General features: G+C 37.4%; 1 protein-coding gene across 2 annotated transcripts; it reads left to right on the forward strand.

Annotated features, from left to right (window-relative positions):
- The first annotated feature begins 148 nt into the window (after window positions 1-148).
- LOC143293505 (ORM1-like protein 2) lies at window positions 149-18,974 on the forward strand. Of its 2 annotated transcripts, none has more exons than XM_076604405.1 (4): window positions 149-291; window positions 7,552-7,777; window positions 9,053-9,204; window positions 9,675-18,974. In XM_076604405.1, the coding sequence occupies exons 2-4, from the start codon at window positions 7,604-7,606 to the stop codon at window positions 9,808-9,810; spliced, it is 462 nt and encodes a 153-aa protein (XP_076460520.1). In that variant the 5' UTR covers window positions 149-291; window positions 7,552-7,603; the 3' UTR covers window positions 9,811-18,974. The 2 variants fall into 2 exon arrangements, with proteins under 2 accessions (XP_076460520.1, XP_076460521.1); XM_076604406.1 differs by lacking the exon at window positions 149-291 and adding an exon at window positions 6,578-6,699.

Raw genomic sequence — 18,974 nt, forward strand, 5'->3', positions numbered from 1 at the left:
ATAATATCCCCACAGACTAAGTGGAGAAGTCGCATTTCTTGATCATTCTGATTTACTTGAAGGCAGTGAAAGGGCTCAACTAGACATGAAATATTAGGTTTTGAGCATTCCAATTCTAATTTTGACAGCATATTCCAATTTCGGGATGCTGGAGGATCGGTTTTCATCAGAAGTATTCGACAAATTTCCGGTGGGAATTTTTTTTAATCGCAAATCAAGTCCCGCGATCAACATCCGGTCGCGACAGAAGTACACACATCATTCTTCATTCCTGGCGAATCAGATTTGAGAGTAAGTTTTGTGTTATTATATTGATGTCTGCTAGCCTGCTTTATAGTTCAGGAACACCGTTGAATGACAGAAAACGGTATCTTTTCATGGTATAAATGATTGTGATTTTTTTGCGTTCATGATATTGAAAAGAAACTAGAAATGATGCCGACAGGCGCATGCCATTGTTGAGGCAAACCGCAAAATGGTTTCGAGAATCAGTGTCATCGGTTTTGATCATTCCACAATTTGAAAGTGTTAAATTTTAGATTTCACTCGGCAGTATGAAAGTGGTATAAACAATGGAATGAATGGATTTTTTAACTGACGCAGCACAGTCAGTTTTCTGAAGAATAAACATTTCAGTCGGAAATGCATCAAGTAAGTCGAGAACTTGAAATTGCGTGGTTACTAATAATCAAAGGACATAGTTTCAGAAAAGTTATTTTACGCTTAATAAATCACAGAGTCTCATCTTGCAATTGTTTTTCAATAACATTTATCCAAAGAGATGCTGAACATGTATGAGATGAAGGACCTTTAACCGATTTTGCCCGGATTTCCCAAAATGGTGTTCAGTCACACCCCCCAGTTATTATTTTGTGTGTGTGTGTATATATATATACATGTGTGAGTGTGTGCGCGCATGATTATATACTTGAGATTGATGTGTGTTGCATGCACCAGTCAGCAGTGTCCAGGCATATGTTAGGACATCACTGATTGGCTATTTAATGAATCCTTAATAAATGTTTTATCAGAATGAACTACAAAAAGAGAAACAGAAAACACTCCCATGTAGATGAAAGCCAAAATGGCTAATGCATCAGCTATTTTATGAATGTTAATTCCTTTGAGATGCAGTTATCTGTTAATGTAGTGAGATCCTCTGCTTTGAAATCAGTTTATTTTCATACCATCTGATTGTTTGGTTTCATATTTGCTTTGTTTATATATACCCATTTGTCTGATTCATGCTATTCTTGTGCATTATTTCAGCACATGATTATATGGATGGTTTATTCTCATCTGATTTGTACATAATATAATATTTAAAAATAGTATACAATAAAATGACTAATGATCAAATAGTAACTGGTAATCAAGGAAAACAAGATTATTATTTACATGGCTCAACAATATCGATATTATATAAAACTGAATTATGGACACTCCCCCCCCCCTACCCCCACACCTCAGAAACAAAAACAAAAAACCCACACAATTTGTATAAGATTTTAGATTTATCATTTGTGGCATTTTGTCAACTAAAAGGAAGTAGGCAATGGTATGATGTGCTGAGAAATGATAGCTTTTGAATGTTATAATTCAATAATACTGTAGTCTCCATAACAAAGTGGTTTGCGTTAGAGTGGTCAGAATGATGACTGGGAGATGTAGATTCAAGTACAGGCAATATTAAAGGCTCAGACTGGGGCCAGCTTCTGTGCACAGTTGAATCAGTGCGCTATGGGCTCAAATAGGGAGGATGTGAGGGTCATCTGCTTCATGGATGTCTCCTTGGGACTTTTGTTTACATTTCCTGACCATTACTGCATGTGTCTCTGATCTGTTTGGATGGTGCTGGAACTATATATATATATATATATATATATTGTATGAACGGAATTGTATAAAACCTAACAGGAGCTCCGTAGCATAATTGTCATCAACTTCACCACCACTCACTCATTTTAGCTCCACCAACTAAGCAATTATTCTCCTTAGTATGGTGCTCACTAGTTGGTGTCCTGCATCTTATGCTGAATTTGGAAAGACATTGTTTACTGAACACCCTCCATCTTTGACCACCTATGAATAGGTGCCCAAAGGATTGCCCCCTTATTGTGGTGGGGACCTTTTGTGCTCCCTAGACAAGAGATTGCGCTCCTGGTAGGGCCACCCAAGCAGGATAGGTTGAAGTACAGAGGCTGGAGAAAGCGTGATTCATTGGTCCTCCAGGTTAGGGGCTGGGCACAGAGCTAATGACCAAGTCTCATCAAAACTCATTGTTTTAGAAACAGCAACAGAAGAGTCCAATATTTCTTGTTGCTCAGCATGAGAGAGAGGACATAGTGGGCAGTAAGTGAGCAAGGAAGTATTGTTAGTTCGTTCTTTAGTTAACATCTTTTTACTGTAAGTGATAGAGAGGGCTGGAAAAAAATCGAGTGTGTGGAGGGGGTGGGGAAATTACTGTGTACACATGCGAGTAAGTTAAAGTGTGTGTGTGTGTTACATATAGAAAATGATTTATTTAAGTTTTGTTTAAAAAAAAAAGATTTTGTTTTTAAAGCATAATAGTATAATATATTTCAAATGAAAAAATAACAACTATAACAGTGAAACAACTGGACTACTTAACAAGGAGTTGAAAAAGTCATACAAGAGCAATGGACTGCTGAAGATCGTCAACACTGATGTTGATTTCAGTTCAGGGATGTGAGACTTCAACATATCGCAAGTTGGTATATGATCGGCTGTTGTGTGAGCACCACAGATGCAAGAAACATTACTGACATATTTTGTCTTAAAACAATTCATTTTCCATCTGCAGATTAGAGAAATGATTTGCCTTTTTTGAAAATCATTATGGTAATGTTTTCCCATGAAACCATACATTTTCTGTATATTCTTATGTAACTTTTGACCATTGGACTTTTTCTACCATGGTGTAACATTCCTGTAGTGAAAGCGGAGTATTGTTTAAGTGAACAAGTAGGTATTGTTGAACGCCACAGAAGTGATGCAGCAACAGTACAGAGACACCTTTAGTGTTTGGCCTCCTGGTGACCTGACATCGATAGTTCCCTCTGAACTGCCAGTGCTGGGACTGTGGGAGATAAACATAGGTGCAGCAGTTTGTGGGAATGGCATGTATGGCATGGGAGGGTGGGGTAAATACCGCTGAAATTATGGCATGGAAAATGGAGAGAAAAAAGTCTTTTTCTCCATCAACTCTATGAAGAGTCATTGTGGTGCTGCCCAGAACTGTTCACCAGATTCCTTCAGGTCTGTTTGTTATGTGTCAAAGCCTGGGTCTCTGCAGATGATTTTCTTGTCCATTCTACAATATTCTCAATTCATCATTTTATTCTGTCTTCCCCTCACTCTGTTGTTCATTGGAGGATTAATTTTGCAAGACCATTGGATTTGTTACATTGGCCATGCTGGCAACAAGAAAAACTTTTTTTTTCTTCCCTGATGTCAGCAGATCTTCATAAGGTTCCATGTGATGCTTGATAGTGTGGCGCTTTTGTTTATTGGTGATGTGATCAGTGTACGGTACCTGATGTTTTAGTATCTTGTGATGCCACTTCATTTCTGTGGCTTGAATTCTCCTTTACAAATCCACTGTGAGGATATGGAAAGATGTAACAAAACCTTATTTACAAACTAAAACAACACACACACACACACACACACACACACACACACACACACACACACACACATACGTCTCTCATAAATGATTTAAAACTGGTGTATAAACTCTTTCTTAACTCATTCTATACTGCCCAATGATTTCCTTCATTATACTCTCTGTACTGGCTGTTTGATTATGTTACAAGAAAAATATCTTTAAAAAAAAAAAAAAAAAAAAAAAAAGAATGCTATTACATACAGTGGTGAAATTTTGTGATGATACAAAGAATAGAATGGACTAACATTTCGCGAAGTTTCAAAGCACTCAATTATTGACTGATTTATCATATTTTGAAAAAAAAATCAGTGTTTTTCACAATTGATTTAAAGGGGGTCAGTTTTTCTCATATAACAGATATTTTACAAATGTGGTCTTTTGTGACCATACTCATTGCTATAGACACTTCCTAACTGTAGCAAATGAATGGGCAAATACATATGCACAGTGGATATCCACTGTGAAATCAGTTTGCATTCGACTTTGAGCCACAGTTCTTGCCAAAGTTGACGGTGACGCCATCTTGTCGAGTGAGCGAGTGAGAAGGGTGATGTACGCTCACATGTATTGTACTCAAAGGCATTTTCAGCCACAATAAAAGTACAGGTGCACTTCTGGGTGACTGTAGAACAGAGCTGTGCCGTTAACTTTTGCAAACCTATGAACTACGAAATTTAAAACTCACGGTACGCTATTAGCCTATAGCATACCACAGAAACGAAGCATTGTGCGCATGAGGTACGCAACAGCATACCTTAGTATAGAAAGAGTTAAACTTAAGATATATACCGTACACTTCCCTATGGCATATGACACCACTACACTTTTGATCGTATATGTGTGGATGAAGTGGGGGAGGTTTGTGTGAAAGTGCTAATGCTGGTGGTACTTCTGGAAAATTGTAATGTGTAGTAGTAGTAGTAGTCTTCAGTTTAACGTCTTCCACTTTAAGTGATATTAGAATTTGTAGTGTGTGTCTGTGTGTGTGTTGCGATAAATGAGATACAAGACTAGAAGGAAGGGTAGTAGCAATGGTGGTGCTAGTAGTATTCAGTGATTTATGCAGAATTGGAATTGACAGTAATCTTTGTACCATGGTTCCAACACTGGACAATGTCTGCTAAAGCTGCTGTGTTTGAATTAAAAAAAAAACTTGATCGCTTGTGAATGCCCACTCAAAACTAACAAAAACTCAGCAAACTCACCTTTTCACCCTCTCACATATATTCTGTGTTAAATTGAATTAGTATCAGAATACATAGTGGTGTATGGTGAAGAAAAGTGTGAATTAGTATCAGAATACATAGTGGTGTAAGGTGAAGAAAAGTGACTGTCAGTGTCAGTATTGTGTGCATTGCTACAGTTCTGGGCCCCTTCATACAGCTAATGAATCAGGCCTTTTTCATATGAGTACAAAGAGTTGATTGTAAGAACAAAGATGTGACATCACTGATGATGTGTTTGTTGGATGTGAGGATGGTGATGATGAGAAAGAATATAAGCACTGTGATGGTGAAGTTTGAAAGGACACTATGCACTGTGTGTGTGTGTGTGTGTGTGTGACTGTTGATCTGTGTGTATATGTACTGTGTGTGTGAGTGTATGTGAACTGGCAAAATGCTGACGTCATTGGAATTAGTTCTCAGTTGTGTAATCAAATTGAATGAATTTTTTGTTGACCTAAACAAGTGTGTGTTCTTTTGTCACCTGTGCATAGGGTGGTTTAGATTTATCTCACTAGGAGACAGGGGAGTAGGGTGTAAGGGGGGTGGGGGTGTTATCAGTCATGTTTTGCAACATTGTTGCGCTTAGTTGGACTCCGACCAAGGATAGGTGCTATATAAGTATCCATATCATTCAATCAATTGTCTGCTATATGCAGGGGCAAACAAACACACACACATGCACGTTTGCTCATAGACATACAGTCATACATGTATGCATGTAAAGACAAATCCGGGCCTAGGTATATGGGACATTTTGGGACATTATACATGGATATGATTTTATAACATGTAGAGTTTTGCCTCATTCTCTCTACCCATCTCTCTGTCTGTCTGTCTGTCTCTCTCTTTGTGCACACACAAGGACGGCCAGAACGCAACACAAAAATTATTCTGAAGTAGTTTTGATAACTACACATTCATACTGTCATAGTAATATGTTGGCTAATGTGATGTAATTGGTACATTACTTGTGGTTCAAGCCATTGAGAGGCCCAGAAGGGAAGGTGAAGGTTCAGCCAAAGTATACATAATGACTTGATGAGTGACAATTCAAATGCATGTGCTCGATGGACCCTCAGAAATAGGGACATGCCGTGAAAAGAAGCTGTGCATCAAAAGCTCCAGCAGTTTGTGTGTTTTGATTCTCTCTCTCTCTCTCCTCTGTGTGTGTGTGTGTGTCTCTCTCTCATTCTGTCTCTCTCATTCTCTCTCTAATTATAGAAATATACAGGTTTGATTAAAATAACTTAAGTAGAAATATGTATAATTGAAGACTATTTCTTACAGTGAGTTACACAAATGACAGAGGCATATATATATATATATATATATATATATATATATATATATATATATATATATATATATATATATACTTTCTCTTCCTGTCCTTTACACACACACACACACACACACACACACGCACACATATATATATATATGTAAAAATAGCACACACAAAAAGAAAGAAAGAAGAGCATGTGCCTGTGTCACTCTATTAAGTGGTTGTGGCCATGGGGTATATTTTGTGCATGAATTTATAATGTATATGGAATGTAGTACTTGATATAGGAGAGAATGCATGTTGGTAAGCATCCATCAAGCTTCATGTAGATATTAGGTGTTCATACAAATTTGAGGAAGAGAAAAGTTTTCCATGTTGAGGAAGAGAACAGTGTTCAGATCTGGCTTTGTCTCAAACGCACAAGAAGAGTGTGACGCAGCCTGCTTTTTATGTGGACACATGGAAATAACAGTTGGTTCAAGATCAAATAGTCAAGTGTGCGTATACGTTTAAAACCATGTATCACATGTGATTTGTTGTGTTCAGTTTTTCTGGATTTGTTACATAACGTCATAAGTTACAAATGTGATAAAATAGTAAAACAAATAACAAAATTGAAAAAAAAAAAAAAAAAACCACCTTGTAATTGGTTTCTGCCCTCTCTCCCTTTCCCATCCAGCATGCAGTGCTGTTGTGTGAATAAAGCTTTTACCTTGAAACCTAGTATTTCAGTATGTTTTCTCAGATACACAAGTGGCAAGTTGTGATGTGGCATTGGACCAAGATAGCTTTAAAAGACTGTGTTAGCAGATTGCAGGGTAGTTTGTTTGAACAAAAAACAAAAAGATCCCCCCCCCCCCCAAAAAAAAAAAAAAAAAAAAAAAAAAAAAAAAAAAAACACAATGATAGTAAAACAAAAACCAAAAAAAACAAAAAAAAAAGAAGAAATATCCTGTTTGTTCTATAGACCATTTTCAAGGATGAAAGGTAATGTAAAATATGACATGAAATATGGCTTGTTTTTATGTAACATACACTACTAGTACTACTACTTTCTCTCTCTGTCGCTCTCTCTCTCTCTCTCTCTCTGTTTTCGACCATATGTTTGCTTGTAAATATGTCTGTAAGACTGTTGCACATCAACACTACTGTGCAAGCTTCAGTTAAGTGCAGAAAGATGGTGAGACTTAAGGGCACCATCCCATGTTTTAGTCAAATACATTCAGCCTGTCAGGGTAGTTGGTTTGTAGATGATGGCGCCAGAATTTCTCATGTCTCTTCATGATTGTCATGCTGGGTGTGGACATGTTCGATAGCTGTCAGCAATGTCATGTCCTCTCTGATTGCAGAGTATTATGAGATTGCGGTGACCCGTTGCGACAGGACTCACCAGCTGCCAGAATGAACGTGGGCGTAGCACACAGCGACAACAACCCGACCCACTCGGTCTACAACAGCAAAGGGATCTGGGTCACCTACATCATCCTCATCTTCCTCGCCCATCTCCTCATCCTCTCTGTGCCTTTCTTCTCGGTTGCCATTGCCTGGACTCTCACCAATGTTTTGCATGACATCGTGAGTATTGAAATAGATAAACTGATTTATACACTGAGTATTTCTTTTAAATGAAGTAATTTTTTCACTGCTTACTAAAAAGTTACTTCATACAAGCTTTGCACTTTTGCCCTGAGTGTGTGTGTGTGTTCGTGTGTCCCCCAGTCAGGTAATTTAAAATCAAGTTTAGTTTTAAAGGTAGATTTTGTTTTTAAGACTAGTATATTTGTCTGTGAAATTTTTGTGTTTTTACTGTTCATATTACAGTGTGATAACTAGAATTGCTGTGATGGTGATTGTGCAACATCCTTGCTTCCCTCCCTTCTTGCAGCCTCTCTCCCCCCACCCCCTACCCCCTCCCCTGCAATAGATCATGTGAGTGTGTGTTTTTTCACTTTGGTTTTAAATTCTGCTTATTCTTGTGATGAAATGTCTGTCATTTTCTTTCCTTTTTTATATATATTTTTTTTAGCATTTTATGTCCCTCTCACATGACACGCCTGAAGGCAGATTTCTGTACATTATGTCAGTATGTGTTTGACTGGATTGATTGAATACAGTACAGCATCAAGTATATCTGTGAGAGTTGGATGTAAATATGTAGTTACTGTTAAGGTAATGTGTCATGAACTGTGTTGTTTTGCTGGTGTTTTTTTCTCCTTAGATAAGGGATAGGTTTTTGTATTCAACATGGTTGAATTTTTATTTAGTTGGGCAGTCCTGATATGGTGATGTGCAGTTGGCTGGACTATAATCAACAGTGTCAGATATGTGTATAGAGGACAAGACATCAACATACTTCACAACACATGATTGACCAGCCACTGGTAGCTTTCTATCTCAATCGTTATTCTGCCCTACTTCAGCTACAAACATCAAGTGATCTGAAATGTAGAATCATAAAAATCAAAAGCAAAAAAAACAAACAAAAAAAAAATCTTGTGAGGGAGGCCTAGCACCAGTACATGCTACCCATGTTTGAACTGTGAGTCAATTTGACAGTCATTACAATGTGCACTGTTTCAGATCATGTTTGTGATACTCCACATGTAACAATTATTACAATGTGCACTGTTTCAGATCATGTTTGTGATACTCCACATGTAACAATTATTACAATGTGCACGGTTTCAGATCATGTTTGTGATACTCCACATGTAACAATTATTACAATGTACACTGTTTCAGATCATGTTTGTGATACTCCACATGCAACTATTATCACAATGTGCACTGTTTCATATCATGTTTGTGATACTCCACATGTAACAATTATTACAATGTGCACTGTTTCAGATCATGTTTGTGATACTGCATGTGACGAAGGGCACCCCTTGGGAGACCCCCGATCAGGGGGATGCTCGCACAGAGACACAGTGGGAGCAGATTGACTATGGCAAGCAGTTCACAGCCACCAAAAAGTTCCTCACCACAGTCCCCATTGTCTTGTAAGTCACTTCTTTCTAGAGCATTAGTTTACTCACTCTCTCTCTCTCTCTCTCTCTCTCTCTCTCTCTCTCCTCTCCCTCTCCCTGTCTTTCCATCCCTTTCTTCCCCCCCCCCTCCCCACCCAAACCTCTTACATGTTCCTTATGATCTCATCTAGTAGATAATGGAAAAGTATTGTGTCATATTTGGACATATATATGCATGCTCACATAAATGTGCACACGCACAGATGCACAATACAGAGACATAGGCACATGAACACACACACACACACTCTCTCTCTCTCTCTCTCTCTCTCTCTCTCTCTCTCTCTCTCTCTCTCTCTCTCTCTCTCTCACTCACTCACTCACTTATGGCATGTTGTTATGAAGTCAGAAGAATCGAAATGCTTTCAACGAAATCTGATAAGTTACCTGGATGATGCAAAACTTCATCACTGTTAACTTTTTCGCACCTGGACGTGTGGCAGGTTTTTCCTGGCCAGCTTTTACTCCAGGTACGACAAGGTCCATTTCCTGATCAACGCCAGTGTGTTGGCACTCAACGTCATTCCCAAGCTGCCCCAGCTTCATGGCGTCCGCATCTTTGGCATCAACAAGTATTAAAGTGATGTGACCGCTGGGACAAAGGGACATCACAAAGGAATGGTGGTTTGGTTCTTCCGTGGAAAGACAGACTGCAAGATTTTTGTTCAGATGTTTTTTTTTGGGGGGGGGGGAGGGAGGAGGGGTAGGTCATGTTGTTGTGGGGGGGGGGGAATGAATAAAGTGAAATATGAACGCACTAAATTTAGTTAATGCGATATGAAAAGTTGAGGTACTGGGTTTGGTTGCATGATTAGTGATCTTGGCTGTCGTCAAGTTTGCTTATCGTTAAGAATTTTTGTAAAGTCTGTATGATAATTTCATAGACTTGAGAAGTTCTTAATGCTGAGCAAACCTAGTGCTGCTAAAATTGCTCATGCATTCCAGCCTGGATTCGTAAAGTATACAAAGAAGACTTTGATTGTATGGAAGTTGTCATGATTATGATAAATTATGTTCTTTATTTGTTTGGGGTGTGTTTTTTTGTTGTTGTTGTTGTTTGTTTGTTTTATTTTGTTTGTTTTGTTTTTTTGTTTCCCCATAATTTCTGACATTTTATTTTCTATATTCCAATGATGATGAATGATGTTGGGTGTGATTAAGATGCTGCTGCGTAGGGGGTGCATTTAGGTTTGGGACTCCTTGACAAGGCTGTACTCTCAAAATATATCCTGGCATCACCCAGGCTGTGAGATACAAAAACCTGCAGTGTTGGTCATGAAATTTGAGTGATCCAAAACTGCATCCTTGAAGTGAATGACCCTCAGCTGTGTGGTCCCAGTCTTCTCATTTGAGCCCATAGCACACTCAGCTTTGGGTAGGAGCTGGCCACGGGTGGAAAAAAACCCCATCTTTGATGGGGATCGAACTGGCATCCTCACAGACAATAACCACTTGGCCATGATGGCTGATTTCTGTGTTCTTTATATGTGGTGTCATGACATCTGGCATTAATAACTTTTTTGGGTGTGTTGCTTTGTTGTTATTATTACCTAAATCCAGTTTTTTGAGATGCATGTTTACGTTTTGTTATCCATGTCTGTAGCATATGGTAATTGTCCAAAAGAATAAAGGCATTCTGATATCAGTTTCACTGTATGAGTGTCTGTCCGTCCGTTTGTCTCTCCGTGTTTCACACACACATGTACATCAAGACACTGTATGGATTATATATGTGTATACATTTTCTCATTCTCATATAAGTATAAAATACTGACTTCATCAGTCCTGATTCATTTATTTAGGCAATGGACTGAAATACAGCTTTCTGTTGAAATTCTTCTGTTGGCTATACATTAACATATTTGTACTTTTAGTGAATGTGGTATTTTGGTTTAAATTGCATGGGTGATTTTGTTTCTTTCTTTTTGGTTGGTTTTTGTTTTTGAATTCATTTGAATGAATTTGATCAGTTAAAAGATTTTTGATCTATTAAAAGATTCTTGGTGAAGGTTTTCTGTTTCTTGCTACTCCTTTCTTCACCAAGTTGATTCAGACTGGGAGATTGGAATTAATGCTCATTACTTTGTGTGTGCATGTGTTTGCGTGTATGGGTGTGTGTGTATGTCAGTTTCTCATAAAATCATTAAACTGAAATACCAGAGGTAAGGTTGTTGAAGAGGGATTTCAGAAATGTTTATAAGTGGCATCATTTTTTACCTTAAGCATGAATAAAATTAATGAGTTTTAAAAAGTGCTGTTATGTTTGGATTTATTTCTCAGTTTGGAAGACTTCCATTGAACGAGATACATACAGATGTAGCAGAACAAGTCTTTAAGAAAAATCTGAGCCTCCTGACAAGTTTGACCAAAGCCAACATCATGGGATTAAAACAGTCAAAACTGAGCTTTTTTTTCTGGGTGTGATCTGATTTTGATTAACTGACTGTAGCTAACGACTTCAGTGTAAAAGGTTCTCAGGTGACCGTCACTAAAGCTTTGATTGCTGAAGCCCTGTAAAGTGAGGTCAGTTTAGCATGAGTTTGATGTACAGTTAAGCTTTTTGTTTCCTTCTCATTGGTGCTACTGATTTTGTTGAACAGAAGAAATGCAATCCCAAGAAGATGAAATCCTAATACAGAGCAGTGACTGACATCCTGTTCTGTAAGCTCAGTCTTACCTCGGTGAAGGAAGTACAGGTTCAAAGTTCTGACTGATGTCCTGACCTTTAAGCTCTGTATTACCTTACTGCAGCTCACTGACAAGCTTTCTCATCAGCAGCATCAAGCTGTTTGTCAAAAGTTGTGTGACAGTGGACTTGATTACTTTATTTTCCTCTGTAAAACTAGAACCAACTTAACTTGATAATTATAGTAAAAGACATGAAGAATTGGTGTGAACAGCTTTTGAATGTAACATTTCTACATGACCTAAGGGTGGGCTTTCAGGGCCTGACCAGTGGGGTTTTGTGAAGGTTTTGTTTTGTTTTTTTTTTTTTACAACATATGTGGTTTGTGTGTATGGATCAGTCCACATGCAATAACACCTCATTGACACTGAAAGTGTGTGACATTCACTTTCAGATATAATCTGCGTATGTGACTGCATTGCAGATGAAAAAGAAAATGTTGGTCTGGTCATCTTCTTTCTTCTGTTTCTGTTCACAGCCCCCACCTTGAGAAGTCATATTTTTATGTATCAAAAGCTTATTATTAATGCTGTTATTATCTGGTTCAGTTCTTGCTTCACAGCCTCAGGATAGGAGCGTGTCATTTTCGTTGTTTGTATCAGATGCTTTGTTTTTTTCATAGCAGATGTGGTGTTGGTCATATGGATCTATCTGCATGCTCTAACACCATGAAATTGTAATGTATCAAATGACAGAAGTTAGGTTATGATTATCATGGAGGGGGGCTTCAGAGTGTAGAAGACACTCTTGGCTTCACACTTTCAGTCTGTGAAATAGGTCTGATGTTTCATTGAGTCAAAGAAATTTCACAACTGGGAAGAAGAAAAAGAGAACCTATACCAACAAATTTCATTGAATCCTCCTTCAGTTTCTTGTTGCCAGCCCTTTACTAGGATGCTTATTGCGTTTTTTGCTCCCACACAGATTGTTCTTGTTGATCAGTAGTCCTAGTGCCTCTTGGTGTTTTTCAGATGCTCCAGGTCTTCCAGGAAAAAGGACAACAGAAACTGCCATACTTGCCTGAATGTGTAGAGTTAGTCAGTCAGGCATTCTCACATGGATCAGAACCCCCATCAGATGCTGACTGTCTTTCAGTATAAATAGCATCCCCCTCTCTGGAAATTCTGTGCTAGAAATTTCCTCCTTTCTGTTGCTTTCATTCTTTCTTCTTCTTTTTTTCCTTCGCTGTTGTCTGCTTTTTCTGCCTTCCCAGTCCATTCCCCTTTCTTGTGTCCTGCAAGCATATTTTCCTATCTTTTCTGCAGTGTATGATATGCTATCTGTGCGGTTTTGCTCTGGCGATTGGGTAGTGATAGTGTTAACGCTTGGATGGGCATTAGCTGTCCTTTCTGCAGTGTTGTTTTTCTGTGGCCTCTTTATGTGTTGTTTTTTTTTTGTTTTGTTTTTTGTGTGTGTGTGTGTGGCTTTGAAGTGGGTTTTTTATCCTTTTTTTCTAAAATCTGGAGATGATGAATTAGCGGAAGGGCGGACATCCTCCACACAGCCTAGTCGTATTTGCCATAAGGAGTTTAATGGTTAAAATATAATGTCATGAACTGTGTCGTTGTAGTTCTGCAAGTGGATTTTTTTGTTTTGTTTTGTTTATTAGATGTGACAGAGTTTTCTGTATAAGGCAGTTGAATGCTTTATTTTAGTTGAGCAGTCCTGATATGACCCTGTGCGTTCGGCTGGACTGTAAGCAACAATGTCAAATCAAATCAAATCATAAAGGCCATCTCAGGCAGAAATAGCTGAGGGAAGATGCAGCCACCAGACATGACTACAAGCAGGATATTTTTTGTTGTTCCTGGACCATTTCCACCATCACTCGAGATCCAGTGAAATAAAAAAATATTTTGTGCATCAGCTCAGGGTGAGTCTTGTGAATGTCTTAGATGTTTGAAGATTCATAGTGGACTGTCATTGAGGGGACATGGTAGCGGTCTCCACTCAGGGGTGGGAGATAATCACTCAGTCTGGCTCTTTGACTTTGAGCAGTTATTGCCATCAGGAGGTGTCTTAGTAAGCTATATATATAGTGGTGCCCTGTATATGTAAAATCAGATTAGGCATTACTGAACACCACCAAAGTGACTCGGCAATAGTGCAGGGTCTCTTCTGGAGTGTGGCCTATTGACCTAACATTGATAGTTCTGTGTAGACTGCTGACGCTAGGACTGCTGCAGATGAGCCCGGTGTGGCTGTGAGGGACTTGGAATGAGAGGCTTGGGAGTGTAATGTCACTGAAGTAGTGGAGATAAATGGTCAACATCAACAACAAAAATGATTTTTTTTTCCCCATACACCAGGTCTTTGGTCATCATGTATGGTGAACTTTGCCTCATCCCTGAATGGTAGAATGGGGGGAAGTTTAGTACCCATTGTTGAAGAAAAGAATTGTTTGTCCTCTGAGCTTTTATTGTCCTCAGCACAGCCTATTCTGTTGGGCCTTTAGGAGCTCAGTGGTCAAGATAATGTGTCATAAACTGTGTTGTTTTGCAGGGATTTTTTTTCTTCTGCTTCCTCTTCAGATTTGTGTAAAATGTTGTATTTAGCAGGGCTGTCATGATTTGGCTCTGTGTGGTAGGCTGGACTGTAGACAACAGTGTCACATCTTCCTTCTCCATTCATTGTTCATTTCAACAACTCTGTATCCAAGAGAATACCCGGTGGTTCACTACCTGGTCCTGAAGATATGAAGTTGTTTTATTTTTACGGTGGTTTATATATTTCTTTTCTTTCCTTTCTCAGATGAAAATTTTTACAGTAAATGTTGTAATGTCCACATGGTTGTGCCAGTGTGAACTCACACAGTAAGAGTGAGAGAGTGTGTGAACTGTGACTGACACTGTGGTTGGAACCCTCACTTCCAGTCTGTTAGCCCATTCAACCATAGGATGTTAACAGCCTCAGCACATTTCCCTGCTATTTTGTTGCAGAAATTTAAAAAAAAGCATACTGAAATCAACTGGATTTGTTGTTTTTTTCCTTCAAAATTGATACAAATAGACAGAGCCGGAAATGCTGTCAGTTCCTGTTGCTTATGGTTTATGCATCTGTAGGAATGTGCACATTATTTCAGTGAAAAAACCTTGACACCAGAGCAGTGGTAGGGTGAAGTGTTGAACATGTTCACAAGACACTCACAGCCAGTTGATCACTGTTTTCAATGCCCAGTGTAGTCATACAGCAGCATTCTGAATAGATGCCATTATAAGCTGTCAGTGTCAACTCTGTCAGTACATCATAATATTATCATGTCCTGAATAGTACTTTCAGTGTGAAAAATCACATGCAGTATGATAATTCTCATTAATTTATTTGTGTACAGACATTTTCCCGGAACAGTCTTAATTCATAGTGAATGAATTTATTGAGGACAGAAAAATAGTTTGAACCTTTGGAGAAAAGTAAGAGAGGCTTGATTTAAAAAGTAGTTTGAGTATTTCGGGGGTGCTGTGGCAGAGTTGGTCAGGTGTTGGACTTCTGATCGAGTGTTCACCAGTGTTCAGGGTTCCGGGGATGGTGTTGTGTCCTTGGGATAGACACTTTACTCCGGTTTTCCTAACCCCACACAGGTGACTCCACTGCCTTCCTGTGCTTAGCCATACACGGTGGACATGAATCACTGCTCTATAGAGGCTGTAAAGGGCTATGAACCTTTAATCTTTATTAATTTGAATACAACTTCGTTGAAATAAAAAAAAATTTTAAAAAGCTGAAACTGGAACATCAATAAATTAATTTTAATCCCTGAAAACAGATTTGGTATGCTGCTCTGTGTATATAAAAAAAAAAGTATATGTTTCTTGCACAGTATTTGGGACCATCATTTTCGTGCTTTTTGTTGTGTGTTTTCAGTTCATATGTTCAATTTTAAGGAACATTGGTGATAATGTTAACATGAAGGAAAGAAAAAAAATTGGAACAGTATTGCATGTGTTGGACTTAAAAAAATATATTAAAAAATTGGTGGCAGTATCAATATTGTCAATATTTTCCCTTGTTTGCTCCAGTGCTTTTGATTCGGAATGAGATCAGTTGTTTTGTGGAACTGAAAGTGTTTTATACTCTTGTTTACTTTTATTTTTATTTTCATTTTATTTTTGTTACTTCTGGTTTTCATTGTTAGCTTCAATTTGCTTTTTGTATGGGTGTGTACTTCAACATGCATATGCTTCAATTTGCTTTTTGTATGGGTGTGTGCTTCAACATGCATATTTTGTTGCTATTTTATATATTGGGCTTCTTTCTCCAGATCACTTGTAAGATATATTCAGTCTTCATACACATACTATACAGAGACTCACCAGTGTAGGAATTTAACAGATCGATTGGGATTCTTTAAAAAATAAAAATAAAAAAAAAAAAGTTTCAGAAAGAGACATATTAGGTGGAGATAGAGTGATCCTGCATAACCACTACTTTACAGATTTTTGTTCTGGAATGGCATGGAGATTTATCCAAAATGGCATAAAGTTTTCTCTGAGGTGAGAATCCCAGTGCATGTCACTATTTGTGCTGGTGAGTTATTGTAAACATGCCATGCTTATTCTAAATATACAATGCAAAGAAATATTTCCTTTATTTTTAGATGATATGTAATAAATGTTTATTGCTCTAGCTGGGTTTTTTTTTGTGTTGTTGTTTTTTTTTTTGTTTTGTTTTGTTTTTGCTGCAGTTTGTTAAAGCATTTGTCCAGATTATCTGTCTGTTTTGCAAATTTTAGCATTAATTAAAGAAATATGACCCAGTATGGGAAGTCACAAATCAGAGCATTTATTATTTTATTTTCTGTGTTTAACCATGTTTGTCTTTGAAATGGTACTAATGTTTGTGATTTATTGACATGTAAATAGCTTATAAGTGTGTTCCAGTGGCTGCTGTTTTTTCAATCCTGGCCATACAGGGAGAACACTTTTGTTTCTTGTATGTTTATATTTTACCTTGGTTGTCTGTCTTTTTGTTCTTCTCCATTAAATTGCTTTGAATTTCTTCTGAATCCAGCCTTGATCTTCTTTTCTTTCTTTTTTTCTTTTTTCTCCGTACACATACATTGTTTGAATAATGACTTGCTTGATGAGTAGTCTTCAGAAATGAAGCATTGCTTAATTACAGATTATTGTTAGCATTCCTTTTTTCCATTTTCAAATATGAATTAAATTGCCTGAGTTTGAATTTAAGTGGGATGCGATAGCAAGCAACAAAACAAAAAAAAGGAGGGGGGGGGGCTTGAACAGGCTGTCCCACCAAAAAAAATTAAATGGGGACTTTCTTAGAGCTGTGAGACCTTTTATAGTTGTTGATTGATTTTATTTATCTGTAACAATGGGAGTATAGAATTTGAACAGTAACGCCAGTTCATAATCTGCAAGGGCATTTCCATGTGTATTTTAACATGTACATACATTGGAGTGTTTGTTGTTGTTTTTTTCATTTTGCTCAGAGAGGATTGTTTGTGGGTAGTTTAAAGAAATAGCATTTTGTCAAATATTAAGAATGCCATTTGAAAAGAGGCTCATTTGGAGTATTCAACAGTGTATGAACAATATTTCAAATTATTGTCACTAACATTTTAAATTTATAATTGCATGAGGCATTTTTACTTTCAAATCATCTTAAATCTTTACCATAGTGTATTTAGAAGTCTTTAAAAAAAAAGGTATTCTTGGTTAGATTTCTTTATATCTGGAATCCTTAGTTTGGGCCTGTTGCTCGCTTAAAAAGGAAAATCAGTCTTTAAACTAAGTTTAAATCACAAATTTCAGTTAAAGCAGCTGTTTCATTTGTAAGAAATCAAATGGATTTTTTACTTAAGTATGTTGTTTGTTTTTGTTTTTTTTTAATACAAAGAGAATAAGTTTACTGGAAAGACTTCAATGCGAGTGAAAATTGTATTTTCAGCTGATGTATCTATTCTGCACCATGACATTTTACAATTCTGTAATACTGTATTTGTTTACCCAGAATTGAGAAATTCTCTGAATTTGACCCTGCATGTAAAGTCATGAAAATCAAGCTATATTATGAGAAATAGTTTTCTTTTGTTTTGAAGTATGATTGCCACCTACGTGCATGACACTTGTTTATGCAAACACATTGTGTGTGTGTGTGTGAAAGAAAGAGAGAGTGAGTGTATGTGTGGTATTGAAGCTTCTGTGCTTTGATTTTACCCTCAGTGGCTCACTCACGCAAGGATTGTCTGTCACATTACAGTGGTATACAACTAGTAATATACAGTCTTTCAGTATTTATATATACTCACTCTGTCTCTTACTCCTCCTGTTCTTTAATTTTTCCCATCCCTTAGACAGGGACTTTGTCAGCACATTAAAGTAGTAAATTAACAAACACTCTCACTCCTTCTTTCACAAATATAATTAAGTGTGCTTGAGAAACACACACACACACATACATATATACACACACACACTCTCGCTCTCTCTATTTCCAGCTGTTCTACATCTTCAGGTTCCGTTAAAGTTAGTAGAAATAAAACATCATTGAACATACATGCTTCAATTTAGGATTTTACGCTGTTTGCCCTGTAAAGGAAACAAAACAACAAAAACAAAACTGTTTAAGCTATACCGGCCATTCATAAGGCATGTTTCATAGAATTGGGAAATATAAGCAGATCAGAATGGAATGCAAAAGAAGCGTTTGACAGATGGACACGTTCAAGATTTTCATTTGATATTAGTGAATGTCTTACAACACTTCCATTTGAGTTCAGTTTCTTGACAGGTGGGTTATGTTTCTAAGAATAGTTTTGAGATAGGATAGCATTTATCCTTTGATTAAAAAGATGTTCCTGTTTGTGTGTGATTTTTTTTATTTTAACCTGTTTCTTTCATATTGATCAGTATGTCCTCATACACATCACCTTTCAGATGAATGGGATAAACAGTATCACTGTGTGTTAGTTTCAGTTCTTCCTTTTTTTCTTTGAATTTTACAATGTTTGAATTCTTTTGTGTTTGCTTTCTTTGTCTAACAAGAAAAGAAAGAAAAATTTGTAAAAAATAAAATTGTAACATGAAGGATTTTAACACTA

The sequence above is a fragment of the Babylonia areolata genome, chromosome 19 (assembly GCF_041734735.1).
Source record: "Babylonia areolata isolate BAREFJ2019XMU chromosome 19, ASM4173473v1, whole genome shotgun sequence".
NCBI lineage: Eukaryota > Metazoa > Mollusca > Gastropoda > Neogastropoda > Buccinidae > Babylonia > Babylonia areolata.

Bases quoted from the DNA above. Each gene is read 5' to 3' on its own strand.
- LOC143293505 (XM_076604405.1), top strand. From the start codon at position 7,604: ATGAACGTGGGCGTAGCACACAGCGACAACAACCCGACCCACTCGGTC. The intron at 7,778-9,052 runs GTGAGTATTGAA...GCACTGTTTCAG, and splicing joins CCAATGTTTTGCATGACATC to ATCATGTTTGTGATACTGCA. The intron at 9,205-9,674 runs GTAAGTCACTTC...GACGTGTGGCAG, and splicing joins ACCACAGTCCCCATTGTCTT to GTTTTTCCTGGCCAGCTTTT.